General features: G+C 35.3%; 3 protein-coding genes across 5 annotated transcripts; 1 reads left to right on the top strand and 2 right to left on the bottom strand.

Moving 5' to 3' along the window:
- Positions 6,705-8,366, bottom strand: LOC107647144 (protein FAR1-RELATED SEQUENCE 5-like). The gene is made up of 3 exons (XM_016351262.1): positions 8,245-8,366; positions 6,854-7,633; positions 6,705-6,771 (listed from the first exon to the last, which is right to left on the bottom strand). The coding sequence occupies exons 1-3, from the start codon at positions 8,364-8,366 to the stop codon at positions 6,705-6,707; spliced, it is 969 nt and encodes a 322-aa protein (XP_016206748.1).
- On the top strand, positions 9,564-11,569 carry LOC107604726 (calmodulin). The gene is made up of 2 exons (XM_016306381.2): positions 9,564-9,935; positions 10,817-11,569. The coding sequence occupies exons 1-2, from the start codon at positions 9,860-9,862 to the stop codon at positions 11,188-11,190; spliced, it is 450 nt and encodes a 149-aa protein (XP_016161867.1). The 5' UTR covers positions 9,564-9,859; the 3' UTR covers positions 11,191-11,569.
- On the bottom strand, positions 12,540-16,369 carry LOC107604724 (ubiquitin-conjugating enzyme E2 22). 3 transcript variants are annotated; one of them, XM_016306378.2, is made up of 7 exons: positions 16,196-16,369; positions 14,732-14,858; positions 14,436-14,580; positions 14,270-14,347; positions 13,783-13,895; positions 13,538-13,641; positions 12,540-13,105 (listed from the first exon to the last, which is right to left on the bottom strand). In XM_016306378.2, exons 2-7 carry the CDS (start codon positions 14,732-14,734, stop codon positions 12,742-12,744), a joined length of 807 nt encoding a protein of 268 aa, XP_016161864.1. In that variant the 5' UTR covers positions 14,735-14,858; positions 16,196-16,369; the 3' UTR covers positions 12,540-12,741. The 3 variants fall into 3 exon arrangements, with proteins under 3 accessions (XP_016161864.1, XP_016161865.1, XP_016161866.1); XM_016306379.2 differs by lacking the exon at positions 16,196-16,369 and adding an exon at positions 16,029-16,180; XM_016306380.2 differs by lacking the exon at positions 16,196-16,369 and adding an exon at positions 14,990-15,102.

The following is a 16,420-nucleotide window of genomic DNA, read 5'->3' on the forward strand; positions in this document are numbered from 1 at the left end:
GTACTGTGTCAGCAATTTGTAAAAATTGTGCCAGAAACTCTGTAGGTTCTTCTTGTGGAAGACCGGAATACTGGCAGCTTTGTTGCACCATGATAATGAGCTGAGGATTCAACTCAAAGCTACTGACTCCAATAGAGGGTATGCAGATACTACTCCCATATGAAGCAGTAGAGGGGTTAGCATATGACCCCAGAGTCCTCCTGGACTGTTCATTTCCACTTAGATCCATGACGGAGAAAGGGAGATGATAAAAATATTTTTATTTTTATTTATTTATTTATTTATTTATTTATTTATTTATTTATTTATTTATTTATTTATTTATTTATTTATTTATTTATTTATTTATTTATTTATTTATTTATTTATTTATTTATTTATTTATTTATTTATTTATTTATTTATTTCAAAAATAAAATAAATTAATAAAATAAAAAAAATAGGTGAAGATTTTCGAAAAAATGAGGGGAGAGAAAGTGGTAAGGAAGTTTTGAAAAAGATATGATTTGGAAAAGATTTTAAATTTTGAAAAAAAATATGAATTTTTTTTTTAAATAATTTTCGAAAATTTGTTTTAAAATTAGTGAGAAAAGATATTTTTGAATTTAGTGAGGAAAGAGAAAAATAATAAAATAGCGCAAGATTTAAAAATTTTTTAGATCTAATGCTCCTTGTTTTCGAAAAATTTGGCGGGAAAACACCAAGGAACACCAAACTTAAAATTTTAAGATCAAGACACAAGAAAAACTCAAGAACACTTTGAAGACTCACAAGAACACAAGAACATGAAAAAGGAACACCAAACTTAAAATTTTCGAAAATCAAAGGGAAATCAACTAGAAAACACCAAACTTAAAGTTTGGCACAAAATTTAATAGAGAAAATATTATTTTTGAAAAAGATTTTAAAAAGAGTGTACCAAACTGCCACGGACTTAGACCAACGCTCTAGCCAATTGGGCAGTAAATGTAACACTTGTTTTGAAGAATGATATTTTTAATTAAGAACAATAATAAGAGACTCTAAACCAAAAAGAAAAATTTTTCCTAATCTAAGTAACAAAATAAACCGTCAAGTGTTCAAACACGAACAATCCCCAGCAACGGCGCCAAAAACTTGGTGCACGAATTGTGAATCACACTTTTCACAACTCGTACCACTAACCAGCAAGTGCACTGGGTCGTCCAAGTAATACCTTACGTGAGTAAGGGTCGAATCCCACGGAGATTGTTGGTTTGAAGCAATCTATGGTTATCTTGCAATTCTTAGTCAGGAAGTCAATTGTATTTATCAGTTGAATTGCGAATAAACAAGAGAGCATGGGTTAAAGGTTACTTGTTATGCAGTAATGGAGAATATGTTGGAGTTTTGGAGATGCTTTGTCTTCTGAATCTCTGCTTTTCTTTGTCCTCTGATTCACACACGCACGTTCTTCTATGGCAAGCTGTGTGTTGGGGCATCACCGTTGTCAATGGTTACATCCCCTCCTCTTGTGAAAATGGTCCAAATGCTCTGTCACAGCACGGCTAATCATCTGAGGTTCCCGATCATGCTGGAATAGGATTCACCCTCCTTTTGCGTCTATCACTACGCCCAGCACTCGCGAGTTTGAAGCTCATCACAGTCATTCAATTTGGGCGTTCAACGCCAGGTTTGGATCTATTTCTGGCGTTGAACTCCAACTTTTAATCCTTTTCTGGCGCTGGACGCCGGAATTGGGCAGAGAACTGGTGTTGAACGCCAATTTACGTCATCTATCCTTGAGCAAAGTATAAACTATTATATATTGCTGGAAAGCCCTGGATGTCTACTTTCTAACGCAATTGGAAGCGCGCCATTTTGAGTTCTGTAGCTCCAGAAAATCCACTTTGAGTGCAGGGAGGTCAGAATCCAACAGCATCAGCAGTCCTTTTTCAGCCTGAATCAGATTTTTGCTCAGCTCCCTCAATTTCAGCCAGAAAAATACGTGAAATTACAGAAAAATACACAACTCATAGTAAAGTCCAGAAATATGAATTTTTCCTAAAAACTAATGGAAATAGACTAAAAACTAACTAGAATATACTAAAAACTATATGAAATTAACCCCAAAAAGCGTATAAAATATCCGCCCATCACAACTTCAACGGAGGTAGTGACTCTTCTCAATATCCAAAGCAAAAGCATCAAAATCATAAAAACTAGAACTATGAATGTGAAGAAAAACCTAGAGGAAGAGTGATTTCTCTCTAAGATTCCAATCTAAAACTAAAAACTATGCGAATGAGAATGTGTGTTGAGTCTCTGCTTGTCCCCTGGCTCTAGTCTATGTTTCTGGGCCAAAAACTGGGTCCAAACTTGGCCCAAAATCGCCCCCAGTGTTTTCTGCGATTTCTACAGGTAACACATGTCACGCGTACGCGTCAGTCACGCGTACGTGTCGCTGGTCATTTTTGCGTACGCGTCAGGCACGCGCACGCATCATTGTCGAACTCCAATTCACACGCACGCGTGAGCCATGCGTGCGCGTCACTTCTCGCTGGTTATCTCATTTGTTTCTTGTGCTCCTTCCATTTTTTGCAAGCTTCCTCTCCATCCTCTAAGCCATTCCTACCCTATAAAGCCTGAAAACACTTAACGCACAGATTATGGCATCGAATGGTATAAAGGGGAGTTAAAAATATACAATTAAAGGCTCAGAAAGCAAGTTTTGAATCATATAACAAAATTGGAAAGAAATTGTAAAATCATGCAAATTGTATGAATAAGTGTGCAAAGACTTGATAAAACCACTCAATTGAGCACAAGATAAACCATAAAATAGTGGTTTATCAAGGACTTATGCATGCTGCAAGCCCATTGTTGGGTGAATAACAAAGTAAGTAAAACAGACTAAATTGTGCATTTTTAATATATATTGTTTCTTAAAAAGGTAGCATAATGATAAAATGAACATTCACCATGCTGATCGTTCAATGGATGTGTTACACATTTAACGACTCGGCATCAGCACAATTCAAGCGTGACTTCTACTACGTTTCTTCAGGGATTTTGATATGCATACTATAGTGGACTTTTAGTGTTTAAAATTTGTGCGAGCATACCCAACAGTGTTGTTTTAATAGGAAACAATTATACACAAGAGGAATTTAGATTCTTTTTGGGAGGGACCAACTCTTAGTTATGTGGGTTTGGGTCCTCATTTCAATACCGATACCAGATATTTTGACAAGGTAGAGACTTCAAAGAGACAATGGATAAGTCAATCTGCTAGTTGACTAAAAACTGTATGTTTCTTTTCTCTTATTTTAGATGTTTGATTACATGAATTAAACTGACCCTTGCAAGTTACTAGTTCTATCTGATCTGTTCAGTTTCTCACGATCATGTGAGGCAATGTCCTTATTTTGTTGTGCGAGCTATCATATTTTGTATATTTTGATATGTGTGTTTTTCATCACAGTGGTTTTTCCACGTCTATCGTTATGGTCATTGGTGGCTGTATGCCTTTAAGGTCGCATGAAAGAGGTTATTGGCACTAGAACGTCTATCGTTATGGTCATTGATGGCTGTATACGGTAAGAATATATGACCCACATACCATACATCAATCATTAAACTTGTAACATACAATAGCGATCCAAATATACCTGCTTTTCAGGCGAAACTTATTAAAGATGTTGGTAAAGTGTCAATAAACTTATTTGTACAAGTCGACGGAGAATGGCCTGCCTTGTGCATATGCTAGCATCCCCAAATAACCAAACCGGTGAGTTGCATCAAAACTTATCAATAAACTTATTTGTAATTCACTTGATATCCCTACTTAGTCTCGTGATAAAACATAATCTTTCTATACATGTAGTTGTGATTGTAAGGTCTACATCATAAAACTGATGGAGTGCTGGAGTGAAGCCAAAGATCTACTGTGTTGGGACCAAGTCAATTTAAAAATCCTATTACAATTAATGTTTACATCTTTCAAACTAATTGCTTTTTCGCTTCTAAAACTCTCGCTAACAACCGATTCTGCCATTCAGGACATCCTGAAGGAATTCTGAAAGAAAATAATGCTCGAAATAGTTATGGGTCTTAAGATTTCACTCATTGAGCAAGCTCTGAGGCGGTGGACGATCATCCTGTATGCCACAACCAGCCGAGAAACAAACGTAAGGAGATGACAACCCCCTTCGCAGCGCCGAGCACGAAGACCATACTGTATTGGGCGAGGTTACCTACAAAAAATCCAAGTAAGGGGGAAGACAACAGAAGAAGAAAGATGCCTACAAAATTCATGATAATGTATACATGTGATGCTATCACTGTTTGAGACACTTTTGATACTGTTTCGAGAGTTTTCTTGTGTTAGATTTGTGGGTGTTTATAATTCTTTAAGGTTTTTAATGTCTTTTCTTTTTTAAGTCATACACAACATGTTTTTGTGCAGGTAGTTGAATATTTTTGTGAATATCTGCTGGATGTAGCTTCTGTTAGGCATCAACATGTTTCTTTTGTATACTGAATGGATGTTTCTTTATATTCGAGTTTTCCTGTGTTAAGCAGTTGTGGATGTCTTTATTTCTTTAAGAAGTGAATGGCTTTTCTTTTTTTACACATTCCTTAGCAGGTTTCTTAGTGTATGTACCATATTGTTTTTGCCAAAATATAAGTGAATTTACGTTCTGTTAAACAGCAGCATGTTTTGTTTTCTTACTAAATGGAAGGTTCTTTATGTATCTTACTAAATGGATGTTTCATTAACAAAAAACCATGTAAGTGACATAGCAATTAGCTATCCCACGTAAGTGAACAGCAAACCAACAACACAAGTAACATTGCACGCATGTTAGTCAAAAAACCACGCTATCCAACTAAAGAAGGGAAATCACCCACACAAAATACATGTACAACCCAACCATAGAAACACTAGCTATGCCCAAAAAGGTTTAACAGGGACACAAATCTGCCACTATTTGATACATTCTAACTAGTAGCATCATCGTATCCTTTTTTTCCAAATGCATCGTAATCATTATCTCTCTGAAGGTCAACAACATCATGAAAAAAATGCACAAAAACAAAAAATAATACATATGAAATCAACAACACTATCTCAACAAATGATCAAATATACCTCGGTCTAGAACATACTAGATACGAATTTCTCTTTTTTTCTCATAGATTTCTTAATTGACTTGTCCAACTCTGCTCCAAGCCTCTTATTCTTCGGCCGACCTTTAGTTGCAACTCTTGAAGGGCCCTACATGTCACACCAACACCTCCTGCGCTCTGTGTGGGCATGCTATTCTGAGTCGTAGCAACAGTTTTGGAATGCATGATAGCGCGATCTTGGACTTTGCATCCCAAAAAGCCGATCAGAATTTCGCTGCTTCCTCATCACAAGTAACGAATTCTTGAGCAACATTATAGAACTCTAAACACAGACCCCTGAACAAGATGTGGCTTTCATCAGAATGATCCACATCATGACTACTCTTAATGTAGGTGTGCTTGTATAGTACATTATTACTCCATCGAGAAAGAACATATCAGCTTGGTACTTTATCAACTATGTAGTATGACAACATAGCAAGGGTGTGGCAACACAATATACGAGTGGATTCAAACATGTTGCACTCGCCCCAAACCTCGTGAGTTAAAGGGTCACAATCAACTCTGTATGTACGCACATGGTCTTCTCCTAAACTATCTTCTACTCGTCTGCTTTCACAGAAATAGAATCACCTTGGTGTTCATTTGACCGAATAACGCAATCAGATTTTTTCCTTAACTCCAGTTGAATATCCCTGAACATATTACTGGTGTATTTCTGCTGAAATTGTCTCTCGATTGCAGTGCTCGATACATCTGTGATGACTCCTTTTGAATCCGCAGCATCATCTTCCAGCTCCTTCTGCTCCTTGTTCCCAAGTACATTGTCGTATTCATGGACAAAATGAACCAAACTACTCTTGCAATGTAGAAATCCCCCGAAAATATGTGCATACTTTTACTCCTTTGAAACTCCTCATACCAGCCTAAAATTCACCCCTAAAAAAATATTGGAACCCACATTCGTCAATTGTCATAAAGGTCTACACTAAAACAACTCAGAAAAGATTTACACTTAGACACAATCAGATAACCACATTCGTATATCCTAGAATAAAAAAGATATGAGAAACAAAAATAGAAAAATATCCAGTTTACGAATGGAAAAAACATTCATTTCTTCTTAAAAGAAACATTCATTAATAAGATAAAAAGAAAGTAGCGACTACACTCCTAATATAAAACAACAACCAAGATATAACATAAAATATCCCATAACTAAATAAAGAAACATGCAAGAACTCAATAAACTATAAGCAACAAATAAACATGAAGTAAGTTAACGATGACGAACCTGATAACCATCTGTTGTGACCTAAGTCGAAATCTTTGATGAATTCATCCCAATCAACATCAAATGAGTCCACAGAAGGAGAATTCCACACAATGTCGCTCATCTTAGAATTCAATTCTCTGTATCGAGCGTAACCACCGAGCTTTATAGGTGTCTTCTTCAGGATATGCCTGATGTACCATCGGTGGCGAGTATTTGCTAGGACCTTCCTATTAGCACCAAACATGACCTTGCACTGGTCCGTGATAATCCCCGTGGTGCAGTTTCCACGCATCTCACCCATTGTGTGAATACTTACTCAAAACTAGGGATCTCGGCGTTAACCAAGAAGAGTAGACTTTCCATGGTGGTTGACACCAACAAAGGATGCAAACGGTAGTCCATACCTGCAAAAACACCAGCCACAATTACGAATGCAAAACATTCAAAACATAGTATCTTTCATAATTGACCCATAAGTACATACACCTTTCAAATGACACCACATCTCCATAATATTCATACGAAGCCTTGCACCTTGGATCTACCCAGAGTGCGCTCCTGAACTTGTTAGCATCATCAACATCTATCGCATAAAGAAGTTTAGGTTGATCTCTTTTATTCGCACGAAATAATTCAGCATCTCCTAAAATCCTCATTCTCGTTGGCACAACACAGTTGCTTGTGATGTAATTCCTGGCATCCTTTTCTAAAATACTCAAGTTCGAAGACCCACCAGCCTCATTAGCCAGTGCAAGGTATGTCTTGTTGGGTCTTATGACAGTCACGTCGTTATCCGAAATCACACACTTAGCATACATGGTCAACTCCCTGTACTTATAATAGTGGACCAATTTCTTAGCAGAACAATGGTGGGAATGCCTCAATTCTAATCTCGACACCATCCAACTTTCCTTCTCCCTATCCACCATGACATATATCCTTACTCTGCATCTCGTGGCTATTATTCTATTTATCCAAGATGCTGCTTTCACCCGAGACTCCTGATAACCTTCTCGATTGCAATGAAGTGATTGATTAATGGGTATCTTGAAATCCTTCCTCGTCTTCTCAAAATTTGTGTTCCTGACTTTAGTTATGAACCCAATTTTCTTTGCATAATTTGCATAAAACTTATGTGTCAGAGGCAACGAATCAAAACACATTTCTATGCTTAGGATTTCGTCTTTACTGATCCCACTATGATTCATCAACTGTAAACTAATTGACAAAACCAAAGATTTAATGGCACTACCAATTAAAACTAGCCTAAAATCACTCATTATCTAGTATTAACAACAACAAAGTAGAATTCAAGCCTCATGACTCAATTCCAACTCATCATTTTTCAGCAAAATCACATCCGTAACTTCGTTGACCTTCAATCAAGCACACCCAAAAAAACCTTTATCAACTTACGATTATTAATATATAACAATCTACTTCGTAAAAAAAAATAAAAAACAGTACAAACACATATGGAAGTTGAGAAAATAGTTATTCAAAGATTTATACCAAGAGATATCCACTTATACCAGAATATAAACATACGTTAACTAAATTAAAACAAAAAAATACATTAGTTGAAAAGAGTTTAACTCACTTTAATAGAAAAAAAGTTATTAATTAACAAGAACAAAGAAAAAATCCAACTGCGTAATGAACAAAATAGGTAATATATTCAAGAAAAGAAAAACTTCTTCATTAATCTCTCAGTTAACAACAATACCATATCAGAAACATCCAAATAATTGAAAAAAAAACATCCAGTTAGCATACATAAGAAACATTCACATAACATATTGTCATATAATCCACTTGAATACAAAAAAAATAAAAAAAAAATAAACCCAAAACAGCCACCCTCTCCCCCAACGTACATTGGCCCCTGTTGAATAGCAACATCACTCACACTCAAATGTTCATTACCTTCCGTTGAATTATTATCACCCACATCAAACAATATGCTATTCAATCCTCCTTCCGAAATTGAATGTTCCATGGACAATACTCTCTACCGGAAACCTTGCACTGTGACGGCAGCTTCTTTGTGTACAACAGCTCGGCATGATGGCCTTTGCGGCGGAACGGCGACGTGATCGGACAATGAACAACACTCGCACCACGCTCACGAACGACAACGCTAATGGTAGCACGAACGGCGGAGCACCGAGGAGGCAACGACGCAGTGGTTATGGTGTTGAGATCGTCGGCGCAGTAGATTAGTGCCAACAAGCGCTCAATGCTGGGAAGAAGATGGTGATGTAATAGAGACCGTGATAGACGTTATTCATGCGTGGTGTTATTACCTAATTTTTCAAAATCTATAAAATATCTTTTATTATTTAGAATTTACAATTTATCTAAATAAATTATTAGGAAATTGATTTAGTTTTAATATATTTTATAAGTATGTACGATTATGTGAAAAATATTTGATTAAATTTACTTCTTCAAGAATAATTAGAGGTGTATTCATTTTTCCTTTTTTAAAAGAAGAATGGTTACATATTTTTTTTTCCTGGTGCAATTCGCACCCCTTTGAAACTATATATTATTCCACATGATATAATTGATTTGAGATTATTTTAATTTTATCACATTCTTTAATTTGTTCTAAAGTTGGTGATAATTTTGAGGTAAACTACTAAAAATGTATTCGAATTTTTTTAGTACGGAAAAAAATATTTTAAAATTTTGTTATTGATAAATATCTTCAAATAATCAAAGAATGTATCAAAAATATTCTTCTATAAAAAAATCTATTCTATTAACTTAAAGATACAGCATGACTCACTTGATAATGCAAAAGTCTCACTTGTCACATAAAAAATTTTATTTACCATAACAGTTTTTTACGTTGATGTAGAACGTCTTGATTTATTACGGGTGTGTATTTTTATTATGTTTTTTGATAATTTAAATATATTTTGTCAATAATAAAATTTAAAAATATTTTGTTGGCTCTAAAATAATTTAAATGCATTTTTAGTAGTTTAACTTAATTTTGATATTGTTGTCTAACGAAATATGTATAAATAATTCATTTAAGGATTATTTATGCGAATAATATTGTAATGTAATTTTATTTTCTAATAATGATAAAATGCGTGCCAAATTTAAGGATTAATTTTTTTTTTTTTTCCTTCTGAAAGGTGTACGTAAATAGAGTTACACTAGACAATTAAAAATTGTTTGAGGCTGAAATATTTAACTTAAGAAGGGAACATATGGTGAATTCATAGGTTAAAGATTTGATTTACTACAAGTATTATTTTGTGAGAAATCCAGACGACGTTTGAATGGTCAAATAAACAAACAAGTCAAATTTATTTATTTATGGTAAAGATTAAGAGTGGAATCAGTGTTGATTAATGGCATCGACATATTAAGAAGGGAGGATTCGGACAAACAACAAAGAAAGAAAACAAACACAGAAAAAAAAATCATCAACTCCAAAGAAAAGAAAGAAAAAAGAAACGAGAGAAACTCACAATGGCAGATCAACTCACCGATGAACAGATCTCTGAATTCAAGGAAGCCTTCAGCTTGTTCGATAAGGACGGCGATGGTTCCTTCTCTCTTCCCCTTCTCTCTTATTCTTAGATCTATCGTTAATTTATTCCTTAGATCTCTTCTTCAACTTTGATTTTCTTTTCTGTGGATGTGCCTTTCCTAATTTTACGTTTGTTAGTGTATTGATCAATTTATAAAGATTTATTTATAATTAGAACATAGTATGATAGCAATTGAAAGAGAATTTCAAGTTATGATTCATGTTTGGAGTATGCGATTTGTTGATGTCTCAGCCCAACCCACCTGGAAATTACATTCTAGGGCATCTGTTTGGGAAATTCGAGTATGAAAAGCTATTCTTAGAACTAAATAATTTGATAATATAAGCCACTGTGAGCGAGTTAGGGATGAGCAATTTTTCGGGTAGTTTGAACGAAATCATGGACAATACATAGGTTATTTATATTGTTCCTTGTGATAAGATTTAATTATTTTTTGAAAGAATGGAAGCAGCAAGGATCAAATTCAAGATCTCTTTGTCATAATAGCTCCCGGTATCATGTTATAAAGTAATATGGACTTTCTTTCTCAAACATAAGTTATTGGGTAAAAGCCCTACCTCTAATGGTGAATTACTTAGTGATCATGTGCTGAATTTTGATTTGGAGTGCTACAATATGAAAGAAAGTGTACCAAATCTTGAACTATATGGTAATATGGCAATATGTAGAATGAAAAAATTGCTGACCCAAAGCATGTTCATTGGATGGACAAGTTGGCCCATGTTCAGATTTTCATCTGGAATTGATGCTTTTATTCGAATCATGGTTCCGAGAATTTTAAACAGACAACCAAATATGCTATAAGTTGTGTTTTCAACTGTAGATTGTTAGCATGACTGGGACATTCTTGTTTGATTTGAACATGGTGTTACAGGTTGCATCACGACCAAGGAGCTTGGAACTGTTATGCGGTCACTAGGACAGAACCCAACCGAGGCAGAGCTCCAAGACATGATCAATGAAGTAGATGCCGATGGCAACGGCACCATTGACTTCCCCGAGTTTCTAAACCTTATGGCCAGGAAGATGAAGGACACTGATTCTGAGGAGGAGCTGAAGGAGGCATTCCGCGTCTTTGACAAGGATCAAAACGGGTTCATTTCTGCTGCTGAGCTCCGCCACGTGATGACCAACCTTGGTGAGAAGCTCACTGATGAAGAAGTCGATGAGATGATCCGCGAGGCTGATGTTGATGGTGACGGCCAAATAAACTATGAAGAGTTTGTTAAGGTGATGATGGCTAAGTAATCACAAACTCTTCCACCACAAACTGAATGAAATATGGTTATTTAAAAAGAAAAAAAGAAAAGGCAAAAAGAAAGATTTAGGACAAGGTTGACTTGTATAACAGTACACCAAATCCTAGGCTCCTAGCTCAATGTCTTGTTTCTTCATTTTTATTTGGTTGGTTCTGAGTTCAGCAATTTATGACATTTTTGTGGTAAATGTGCTGCTAATGGTTGTGATGGAATTGATGTATTTGTAGTTTGTTTTGTGACTGTATCCCACGTTTTAATGTTTATTTTCAAGTCGCTTTAGACCACTCCTCAGTTTTGGTGTCTCTATGGAACTATGCTCCTTTGTGAATGCAATCTTTAATGCTGATCAAGGTCAAATCTCACATGACTATGAATATGTTCCATTTATGTTTGGGATTGAGGATATTGTTGTCACCAAATACAGAGAATCAGGTATCCCATAGCCATGATTCAGTAGCATTGCATGAATCATGGCTAGTTGATGGAGAATGGATCATCCAAATTTGGGTCTTAGAAATTCTTCTTTTGGTTTTATGTTTCATTTAAAAATAATCGACCAAAGTTGATAATCTCGCCGGTTCCTGTTAAACAGCAAGAATTTTTATTGTCGTCCTGCATGTTAACCATTAAGGAAGATAGATGCTTGCCTTACTCGAGTGAGTCAATAATTATATATAAACATTTTATTGTGGCGGTGCAATGAAAACTTTAGTCTAACCGACAAAAAGAAAAAACAAACTCTAAGAATAATATCCTCCCAAAAGGGGAGCTAATAGCCTGATACTATAATAAAGCTTCAAAGGTATCAATTTAATTCAATCATCTAACTTGATGTTGGTTCATGTTCCGTTTGCAGAATTGGATCTATCAGTCTTTTTTTCTCGTTTAAAGGGATAAAATACGATCCTTCACCGTATATTTTATAAATAAAATTAAAAAGAATATGAGAAAACATTATTAAATAGTTCAATATTATACTTTAATATCCTTGATTAAAAAAATGAGAAAATTCATTCCTCGTATTTGCAGGTTGGAGAGCTAAATGAACGGTGACAAGCGTGGAGACCACGCTAATCTTGCAAGACAATAAATTCTATCAAACACCGAAGAAAACTCTGCACAAAGCACCAAAATAGTCCAATGATATATATTATCTTAACACCCAACAAATCAATAATTTCTATTCAATCTACACCACTAAGTTAAATATCTCTTACATGAGCAAATCTAAAAGGAATGCATCTAGTACTCATTTTAAAATTCAGATTCAGCTTATATGTTCATATTCAATAGGCTTTATTATAGACATAATAGTTGGAAAAAATGGTGAAGAATTAAGAAAAAGGTTTTAAAAAAATGGCGTAACTACAAGAAAATAGAGAAAGTGTGTGCTGTTCAGGATAATCCAAGACAGACAACAGTTCAACTTCCATCCATTAAAAATTTCAATGTAAATTAACTCAAATCCATTTTACCCTTTTCTTTTCACTATCAAATAGAATAACTAAGCCACAAAGAAAAGTTCAATTATTGAACAACATTACAATCTTTTCAAACTCTTCTTTCTGGCATCTATCTTCTTCTTGTCTGCCTGAGCTTTTGCCACTCCACCTTCCCTCTTTAGTGGTGCTGAAGCAGAAGAAACTGCCTTACCGGTGGCGGCAGAACCATTGACAGTAGTCTCAGTCACCACAACTGCTGCCTGTTCTTGACTGTTTCCTCTTGTCGTGGTGGTTGAGGAGGATAAAGACTGCAATGGCAGGGCTGCACTTGATGGAGCGGTTTTTATTTCAGCGTTAGGCACTGAGGTGTTTGTTTGATCAACATTTAGGGCGGTTGTCGATTCAGAAATAGCTCCACTTTTAAATTTGGGTTTTGCTTTTGCATGAATTCCAGTGTAAAGCCTAAATATAAAACCACAAGTGGAACATGCATAAGAGGGACATTTTAACATGTTATGTCAAACAAATCTTGTATGAAATAACTAAACGAGTCAAATAGACATAAATAAGCATGGCTTTAACCAAGTCATGAAGCTCATAGAATGTTTAGATTGGTGTTTCTGCCACCAAACCTCCGTTTTCTTTTATGGAAAGTTGTGCCACAAATGTTTGAATTTTTTTCCAGGTTGATATTTTTCAAACAATTTTAAAGCCAAGCCCGAGTCTTTGCCAAAGCAAATTCACATGGGTTGCGGACACCAGTTACCCTCAAATTACAAAAGATAAAGGGTCTGGTATTCCAGAAGAATGTAAAGCCTTTCGCATTAAATTTCAGAAGGCCCAGAAAACAAAATAAACCAGTGTAAATAGCACTAATGGCTAGGCTTAACTTACCTGGCAAGTCTAGCATATTCCTCATAATTTTCAAGCAGCAGCTTGCCAGCCTGCTCATTTAGAGCTGATTCTGGAAAGGGTTCAATCAATAGACATCTAACAACCTATCATTCATTATAGGAATCAGCATTAACAAATAAGAATATCTTAATAGCCATCCTGATTTAACAACCTATAAACAGATATGTCAAAATAGTTAAATGGATTTTTATCACGAAGGACAGGCATAACACATTAACACTTACAATAAGAACATGGCGTAACCCAAGGCTCGGGTTCCAATCTTTTTTAAGCGTGTTCACACAAATCTCTCCATTGGTTGCAATATTTGGATGAAAAATCTTGGTCATGAAGTAACCTATGACATCAAATTCAAGTCAAGTTTAACAGTTACACAAATAGACACCAGAGTGTATGTGATTATTTCATGGCAAGTAAAGCAACAAAGTATAGCATGACTCTAGAGTAATTACAATGTAAACATGTCATTCAATAAAATGTTTGCAGTTGCACGACTTTTGAGATAATGGATAGTTAAACTAAAAAAAATTGTTGATGTAGCAATGCATACTTGTAAATCAGTGAAATATTTTGTTAATAATAACTCTAAACACAAATTAACTCCTTAAAGATGTTCAAGGAAAAAATTACTTTTCTTAAGACAAATGGAAACAAAGTTCAGTTATAAGAACACAAGTCTCATTGCAATGTAACTAGAAGGTCTAAACACACCTTTAGGTGGAGAATGCGGAAAATCATGGGACAGTAACAACTTCATGCGGAAAACTCCATTCTCATAGGGAGTTCCAGCTGCAAGAATGCAAGAGTCTGATTTAGCTTGAGCTCTTTGCACAAAGATCAACCAAAAATTAGACACTAGGTACATAATGTTACTTGCCTGGACCATCAATATCGGCATAAATGATTGAAAAATCATCATCATTTACCACAACCTTAATCCCTTCTGGCGGGGATTCATCAAGATTTTTGAGCTCTTTGGCAAGTTGCTTTATTACATTTGGGGGAAGATTCTCGTTAGTTGCCTACAACAAAAAGTACCATGCAACAATGTAAGAATATTAAACACCAAAAAAATAGTTAAACAACAATGCTAAATCTGTTCACATACATTGGCAAATGATACATTTGCAATATCGACATGGAAGTAGACACATAAGTAAAAGAAACACTTACCATCAGTGCAGAACAACTGACAGTATTTTATTATTATCACTGAGTAGTAATGACCCTTCTCAAACAATTAATTCTCAAATTTGTTGCTCACACAGTAGAGGATGCTATCAAAACAAAGCATAAGCTCCTGGAAATGAGAGGGAAAAAAACGAGAAAAAAAAACTCTGGTTAGGTAAAAGTTACAATTTTTTTGCATAAACCAGCATACAGCATAAAACAACAATTTAACATCTGAATGCGCTACTTAGCTACACCAACCTAAGAGTTTCTTTTCTTTCACTTCCAATCCACCATAAAGCCGATAACAAAATTCTTTAAATAAAAGAAACCACTAAAAGATGTCATAACAATAAATGTCTTCTTTTCTATAACTGTCCAATAGAATGGAGGATGAACCCATTAGTATAAAGATTTTGATCAACTCCAACATAGTTGTCTTTTTCCAAGCTAAGAATGGGATAGTTGAGATGAGTTAATTTTAAGTTCCCAACGGACAGATAACAAAGTCTTGGCACATCATATTAAGCAAGAACCAAATAAAGTACAGCAAAGAATCATATATTAATGAGACAAGTTCTGTAACTATAAGTTGTAAGCACAGAGCCTTGGATCATTTTCACAACTTATGATTGCACAAACTCAATCGAGAAACTATGCTTGAATCTGCAGTAGAAAGATCTGTGGATGTAAACACACCACTCACTTCAAGATTCAAGTGAATCAACAATCTCAAATAAATAACCAAAACCAATTTCTTAAGAGAAAAACCAACTTAACTCAAAACTGGAATGGCATATGCCACCCAAACACATTTTGCACCACAAAAGACCAAACTTTATTTGACGCGTTTCTCTAAGCCCCCCACACCCTTTACCGTTAGTTCCCCTTTGCAGACACTACCACACATCAAGAACATAAAAGTTATAAAATTTGAGCACCCAACATGATTAAGAACTAGAAGCTAAACAGAAAAAGCAACCCAAGAAAGAAAAACGCTCATCTATTAATATACACAGAATGACAGAACTAAGAAAGCAAGCAACTCACATAGAGCATATCATTCCAAAATTAATCGCATCTGCCAAAACTAAAGACCCTAAATATACACTGAACAATAGACAATCACTTTTCCCCCGAACAATAAAAAAAAAAAACTATCTTTGAAACAAAAAGGGACCCCGATCAGCGGGGCAAAACCCTAACGGGGGAAATAAAAACCCCAGAATCTCAATTTCCCTAATCTAACATTAAAGAAATAACACAACTTTTACTTTTTTATTGTTGAAAAATAGAAGACCTTGTGATATAGGAAAAGCATCATTCACAGTGCACGGTATTGGAATCTAGGGTATCATCAACGCAAAATTTGATGAAAAGGAACAAATTTGGTGAAGAAGTTCTACACAAAATGCGAAACGCACAAAAGCAAGACCATGAAGTGCAAGACACAGATGAGGAATTCACCTTCACAATCACAAAGCAGAAGCTTTAGGCTTTAGGGTGCACGGAGAGAGAGAGAGAGCGAGAGAGAGAGAGAGGAGTGAGAGAAGAGAGAAAAAGGAAATAGAGATCCCTCCTTGGAATGAATGAATGATTGATTGATTGGTGGAACTTTGAGGACACCAAAGAAAGTTTAAAATATTTATTTCGTAAGGTAGGAATTAAAATGAAGACGCCATTAATTAAAAG

Source organism: Arachis ipaensis, chromosome B06 (assembly GCF_000816755.2).
Source record: "Arachis ipaensis cultivar K30076 chromosome B06, Araip1.1, whole genome shotgun sequence".
NCBI classification, from domain to species: domain Eukaryota; kingdom Viridiplantae; phylum Streptophyta; class Magnoliopsida; order Fabales; family Fabaceae; genus Arachis; species Arachis ipaensis.

Excerpts from the sequence above, each read along its gene's own strand:
- LOC107647144 (XM_016351262.1), bottom strand. The coding sequence starts at position 8,366 with ATGGAACATTCAATTTCGGAAGGAGGATTGAATAGCATATTGTTTGAT. Across the intron at positions 7,634-8,244 it reads GCTATTCAACAGGGGCCAAT|GCTAGTTTTAATTGGTAGTG; the intron begins GTACGTTGGGGG and ends GAGTGATTTTAG. Across the intron at positions 6,772-6,853 it reads GATGTGGTGTCATTTGAAAG|GTATGGACTACCGTTTGCAT; the intron begins GTGTATGTACTT and ends GTGTTTTTGCAG.
- LOC107604726 (XM_016306381.2), top strand. The coding sequence starts at position 9,860 with ATGGCAGATCAACTCACCGATGAACAGATCTCTGAATTCAAGGAAGCC. Across the intron at positions 9,936-10,816 it reads GTTCGATAAGGACGGCGATG|GTTGCATCACGACCAAGGAG; the intron begins GTTCCTTCTCTC and ends ATGGTGTTACAG.
- LOC107604724 (XM_016306378.2), bottom strand. Across the intron at positions 13,642-13,782 it reads GGTTACGCCATGTTCTTATT|GTTGTTAGATGTCTATTGAT; the intron begins GTAAGTGTTAAT and ends AATGAATGATAG. Across the intron at positions 13,106-13,537 it reads GAATATGCTAGACTTGCCAG|GCTTTACACTGGAATTCATG; the intron begins GTAAGTTAAGCC and ends TTTTATATTTAG.